The sequence below is a fragment of the Mauremys mutica genome, chromosome 11 (genome assembly GCF_020497125.1).
Source record: "Mauremys mutica isolate MM-2020 ecotype Southern chromosome 11, ASM2049712v1, whole genome shotgun sequence".
NCBI lineage: Eukaryota > Metazoa > Chordata > Testudines > Geoemydidae > Mauremys > Mauremys mutica.
Window position 1 is genome coordinate 51445831 of NC_059082.1, and position 6614 is coordinate 51452444.

Sequence of the window (6614 nt, forward strand, 5' to 3'; positions counted from 1 at the left end):
TGATCTAGGATCATGAAAACAGAACCCTGCATTTTGTCTCATGTTTAAAACATGATCATTTTTCAAAAGACACTGCATCAGTTTAAGCTAGTGCACTGATCAGACAGTAATAAATAGCACTACAAATAGATGATGCTAGAGAAATTAAAGGATCTCAAAGTGCTTTACAAATTTTAATTAACTAACATCCCTAGGAGGTTGGTGTTCTTCAGTTTTCCTATCTGTAAAATGGGAATTACAGAAAGGATGGAAGACTTGAGCAAGGTGATACAGAGATAACTTCATCTTAAAATGAATTTGTAATTAATCTTAAAACTTGATTGCACTGTTAGCAAGTGCAAAAAAATCCACATATTTGTTGCACATAATCTGTATGCCCTTATGTTATATTGATTTGGATTGCTTAGTATAAGAAGACTGTCATGTGATTATACATAGTTAAACAATAGTTTAATTTAGTTAACTATGTATAGTTAACAAGTTAAGATTGCTAGGCTCCATTTTAATTTTCATGCCCAAGACAACAACAACAACAAATTGTGAGCAACCTGTAATGTTAATGGGTTTACCAAATATATTACCAAAACTGAGGGCCATGTTTGGATGGAGGGACTGTCTGCACCCTGTCTAGAGATAAGACAAGGAATACACAGCTGAAGGGAAGGAATTCCAAATCCTTCCTCCTTTTACTGTGGGCTTGAGTGTTTCATAATTTTGCACCACTTTGTCCAAAACATTTTCTACTACCTATTAGAACTACATTTTAAAATGTTTACAGTAAACGTTTCATAATGAAGTTCACCGTATTTAACTTCTGGTAGTATTTTGCATTAGTTATGCATTTACAGGTTGAGTGTTTATATTTCCTCATAAGAATATGTTTAAGCAAAGAAACCTCCAGACTCATTTCTGAAGCCCGCTGGAAGAGTTTATTAAAATTCTGCAGTTTGCAAGGGGAGGGAAGGAAGAGAGCCCTTCAGCTTCTACTGTAGTTTTCCACAGATTTCCAATGGGGTGTGGTTTACAACTTGTACTTCCAAGAACAATTTAAATATGCGGATGGAAACATAAATGCCACAACTAGAGGTTAGGACTCTGGCTTGTCCCTCACTCTTGTACCAAGCGGAGAAGCGGATGGGGCAGTGAGAAGAGCACATGGCTCTTCAGCAAACCCGCCCACCAACCCAAGAGTTTTGGAGAAAGTTATCCAAGTGTGGAATAGAGGTAGAGAGGACAACAAAACTGAGTAATCTTTCATTCTCTGAAGTGAAGGTTTCGTTACTACTTTATCTTTTGGGGGCTGTAAGAGGCTATGAAATTTTCAAATAGATGACTTAAGCCTAGGAAAGCAAATGCTCCTTCCGATGAAGCTACACAGAAGTGTCATTTTGTTTATAAAACTTTCCTTTGTCTTTGTCATTCCTATTATGCTACCTATTTAGGCATGTAACAAGTTGGTAACAATAACAGACTTACACACTATCACTTAACCCAGCATATCACAGACTTGAGTTCCCTTCCCTTTTGTGACTTACAAGGACAGGACATGTTGGCTTGTTGCTGCTTTTATATGGATATTTTCTAAAAACAATGGGTTTTTCTTAAATTAGAAAACAAGATTACAGACAACTTCTCTCCCCCAGAAGTTCAACATAGTGTGCGCTGTTTCACAGCAAATTATATCTTTAGGTACCAGGTCCCTACAGACCAGGTAAATCTCCTCACTGGATAAATACTCAATCTTTTTAAGATGCATTTTTGTGTGCATATAATGTCATTTTGAATATAGTTTTAGGTTTATGTAGGTATCAGTACAAACCAAAAATGAGATGATAACTGACTAATTTCTTCCTCCTTGTAGGAAACCTCAGCTACTAATTCACATTTTGGGTCATACCAGGTGATTTCATATTACACCATACCACATTTGATCTGCTACAAAGGGATATATCGAAATCCAAACTCAACACAGTATAATACAATAGAAACAAGAAAAAAAGAAAGTTGTACCCATAAAAAACTGAGATACTTAATACTTACTATTGTGTTTAACAAGAGCAAGCAGATACAGGAAATATAGTGTCCACAAACACTAGCAAATGGCCTAACTTAAATTGGGTTTGTAACACTTCATTAGCAAACATGTGCTTGAACTTTAGCTCATTTTGATTTTTTCTCTTTGGTCCATTTGAAGCACTGCTTTACCTACTTTTTACTATTTGCCTCATTCTCATTTTTAACAAGTAAGCTTTCAAAACTCCCAGTTGTCAAATTTTACTTTATCTTCCTCAGGAAGGTGCCTTATATGATACACATGCAAGTATTTACTAATTGCCACAATTCTGAGGTGTAAGGAATCCAGAAAGATACAAGCTTATCAAGGCCCCATTGTACACACTTTTACCTAAATACTTGGCTTATATGAATAATCTGAAGAAGTTGGCCTGGATAAGCAAAGAAGTCTAAAATGCAATAGCAGGGTTCATAAATTAATGCATCAACAAATTGTCTTTCATAGAGCTGGGAGCTAGCTCACTCAGAAATTCTACAGGTAAAGAGGGGTATGGGTATATTACAGGTTCTCTAAATAATAACGGTTTAAATCCATCAGGTTGAGAGGTCAAGCTACTGAAAAGAGATGCAAAGTAAGAAGGACCTACAAACCCATAATTTTCCCCATCAAAACATAAGAGAAATGACCAGAAATCATAGGAAATGTGAGTGGCAATTTAAGACATTTTAAAAATAAGGGCATCAGTCTGTGTCTAAAATTCACATGAAATTAGAACAGCACCTAATTTGCCATACAATACCATGTGCTACCATACCTAAGCACAATAGGAGGAGCCCAGCACTGTGCAAGTGTAATACTGGCTTTTGTCAATTTATTGACACCCACCCCCCCTTAGAGTTATGATACTGATCAAAGTCAACAGAAGCTTTGCCCAAGTCAGGACTACATAAGAGGGACCTCAGGCAGCCCCTTAACATTATTATAAATACACTGCTGGAAAATACATATTGAAAGTTCATTATAGGAGATGTAATACTGAAGTCTTATAGTACATAAAAGACTTACAATACATACACACCATTTTTATGCACAAAAGAGAAATGTACCTGAACAACAGAACAGAGTGTTCCTTAGTAGGAGTGAAAAGAGTAACCATTCACAGGCACCTGGGCCTAAGTGAAGTACAGATGATAAATTAATTTTACCTGTTCTGCACCATAGACTGTAGCAAACTGAACAAACTCCTCTATCCGCACAAAGCCATCCCCATCTCGGTCTAGGGCATCAAACACAGCCTGGAGACGGGTCTCCTCTTCTTGACAGCCTAGAGAGTCATTAGTTATGGAATCAGGCTGAGCGAATTCCAGGGCCTGGCTCAGGTTGCTAGAGGAATGGAAAGTGGGGAAGAGGTCCATCTCCTTGTCAATCTGGGAGGAATCCTGGGTACTTAAGGAAAGCGTCTCCTGGCAGCTTTGGGATATGTAATCTTCTGGCTCTTTAGTCCAAGGGGAAGTTGGAGTGAGTCCTTCAGAGGAGTTCTCCTCCTGGGATGTCTCCATTCCTAAGTAAAACTCCCCTTCTGCTTGCAGGATTTCAATGCTTTCAGGAAAGCTTTCTCCCTTGTTTGAATCCTCTGGACTTAGCCCAGCACTCCTGAGTGGTAAATCCCGGAGAGGAGAAGAAACAGCCTGGTCCAGCACAAGAGAGAAGAACTGCTCCTCCAAGTCTGTGATCTGAGCAGAGGCCAGTGCACCCTGCACCAGAGAAAGGTTCAAATCAAAATCACTCTGGGGGCAACCATGATGATTATCACCTGCACCTGACTCTTGTTCCAGGTCGCTGATTGGGTCGGTCGTGTCTTGGTCCAAGAGGCCGTTCTCCTGCATTTCCATGCGGTATAAATACTCAATGGGCCTATCTGAGAAAAGCATAGGATCCGGCCCGGATAGCTTCATCTCTCCCAAAACCTGTTCTAGCACCACTGGCCCGCTCTCCCTCTCTTGTAAAGAGGGCCCCAGAAACAAAGGGGCGTCCGGGGGCGACTCTCTGGGGACCAGCACCAGGTCTGGGCTAGGCAGCTGCCCTCTCTGCTCCATGATGAGATACCTCCCATTCTGCTCGGCAAACAGAGTCAGCAGCGATGCCCGCTCCGACTTGCTCCCTGGGTCTGAGAGAGTCATTAACAAATCCGGCTCCATTTTCATCAGAAAAAAAAAAGGGATTTTAATACAAATCACAGCGGCTGCTCAGCCCCTCCTGGACACAAAGGGCTGGGTCTGTGAGCGATCACTGCCCTGCCGTCTCCCCGCGGCAGAGCTCGGGTCTCCCGGAGAGCCCACCACAGAACCGCTGCATTGCTGCTACTCCTTGGAGCCTCCTCTGCAAACGGGAGATGCGCTGCTGCCATTTGCCTGCATCCATCTTCTCCATCCCTCCGGCCTCACATCCCAGGAGGCGGCGGCGGCGGCGGCCCAGGACGGCGGGGCAGCAGCTAAAGGGACCTCAGTGGGGAGCAAAAGGCAATCGCAGCCACGCACGAACCGAAGGCGCCTCGATGGCTCGCCGACAAAGCCAGCAGCCCGGGCTCAGCCCGCACTCCAGGGCTGCCCCCGCCAAAGAACCGGCGGCCTCCCCTGCAAGGGATGGTGCTGCTAAGCCACAAATTCACGGGGGACCTGCTGCTCCGGCACCGCCGGGCTAACGGGGGTCCGGGGCGGGCTGTGCTGCAGCACCAGGCTATGCTCCCGGCCCTTCTTGTGGCCCGGAGAGCAGGCTGGGCCCTTCGAGCTACTCCGGGACCTGGGCTCCCCCGGCGGCCGGGGAGAGTGCGGGGGCGCTGGGGGTCCTGCTCCCCGGCTCCGAGGGCTCCCGCCTGCGGCCGGCTGCAGCCTCTGTTCTGGCAGCCGGCTGGGCGGGCCGATCTCCGCGCTGGCCGGCCTGGCTCCGCCTGCAGCCCGGGGAGGGCTTTGTGTCTCCGGGCTTAGGCTCCTCCCGCGCCCGGCGACAGGGGCGGAACTGTGTTCGCCTCCGAGCGGGGCGTCCCAGGCCTGCTGGTGTGGGGAGCTGTGTGTGTCTGTGCCCCCCGCCGGGCTCTGGGCTGGGGGGAGCTCGGTGTGTCTGTGCCCCCCCCCCGCGCGGTGTGGGGATGGGGCGTACGTGTGTGTGTCCGTGTGGTGCCACGCGGGGCTCTGGGCTGGGGGGGGAGCTGTATGTGAGTGTGTCTGTGCCGCCCCCCTCTGGGCTGGGGGGGGAGCTGTGTTTGTGTGTGTGTGTGTCTGTGCCGCCCGCCTCTGGGGTGTGGGGGGGAGCTGTGTGTGTGAGTGTGTCTGTGCTGCCCCCCTCTGGGCTGGGGGGGGAGCTGTGTGTGTGAGTGTGTCTATGCCGCCCCCCTCTGGGCTGGGGGGGGGAGCTGTGTGTGTGTCTGTGCCGCCCCCGGCTGAGACTCCTTTTGGTGGTTTCTCCCAAGCCTGGGAAAGAGGCAGGTCGGTGGCGCCGTGAAACAAACCCGCCGCCCGCCCGTTTAACACCAACACTGCCCGTTCACCGTAAATCGCTCAATCCAGTCCCAGCCCGCCTAGCCGCCGCAGTAACTAAAGCGATGATGTCACTCTCCCGTCATTCTCCTCCCCTCTCCCAACCAGGGCACGGCTCGAGGACCTTCCCGTCACCCGTCTCCGCCGGCAGCAGAGCTGGTGCGCGTGCGCGGGGTCAGAGGCGGGAACAGCTGCCTTCGCCCAGGCCCGTGCTGCGCTCTGCACAGCCGCGCGTGGGTGCGAGGCGCGCTCTGTGCGTCGGGTGGTGCGCTCGGAGACAGCGCCTGGCTGGTGCATTGCGTGGCACAGAGCAGCCCGCAGCGCGTCCGCTGGGTAGCGGGGGCTGGAGGCTGGCTGAGCGCTGACGCTCCCCTGCAGAGCTGCCAGCAGCTCCTGCTCTCTGATGCTGAACAGCCGAATAACTGTCCTGCTATTGGAGGAGCTGGGCAGGCATTGCATAGGGTGACCAGATAGCAAGTGTGAAAAATCGGGACAGGGGTTGGGGGGTAATATGAGCCTATATATTAAAAAAAAAAAAAAAGCCCCAAATATTGGGACTGTCCCTATAAAATCAGGCCATCTGGTCACCCAGCACTGCATGAAGTGCAACGTGAATGGTGATGATTTATTCAGAAATGTAAATGTCAAAGAACAGTAATTGGTCAGCAGGAGTTAATACAACAGGGCCCCCAGCAGTGATGGGCATAGAATAGCTTCCTGACAAGTGCCCTGGGGGGACAACTACCCTGCTCCTCTCAGAGTGCTGGGGGGATGCTGAGAGCTTCTCGTGACATATCACCTAGATGGGGAGGGGCCTGGGATGGAAAATGTTGAGACCATTGGCCTATATGTAAGCAGGTGAATGGTCCCGCTATTGTGGGGAACTTTCCTGACCTCTGCACTACCCCAGTGAAGTGGACTAGCGAAAGGATCTGAGTCCTCGCTCACACTTCCTTTACCCAGAGGCCTCCCTGCCCTTGAGGACTCCCCTTCCACTCTGCTGTCTGTCAGAGTCCTCGTAACCCCAACAAGGCTGGGCCCAGGATTCCTGGGGGACTCAACCCCCC

The 6614-nt window shown here is 48.7% G+C and overlaps 1 protein-coding gene across 2 annotated transcripts in view; it reads right to left on the reverse strand.

Moving 5' to 3' along the window:
* The window catches only part of RAB11FIP3 (RAB11 family interacting protein 3), a 189090-nt gene extending 184079 nt beyond the window's left edge, over nucleotides 1-5011 (reverse strand). The window contains exon 1 of one of the 2 annotated variants that reach the window (XM_044979949.1): nucleotides 3220-5011. In XM_044979949.1, coding sequence (XP_044835884.1) covers nucleotides 3220-4218 — 999 coding nt within the window. In that variant the 5' untranslated portion in view covers nucleotides 4219-5011. The remainder of the gene's footprint in view (nucleotides 1-3219) is intronic. The other variant, XM_044979950.1, reaches the window with a different exon arrangement.
* Nucleotides 5012-6614: the final 1603 nt, after the last annotated feature.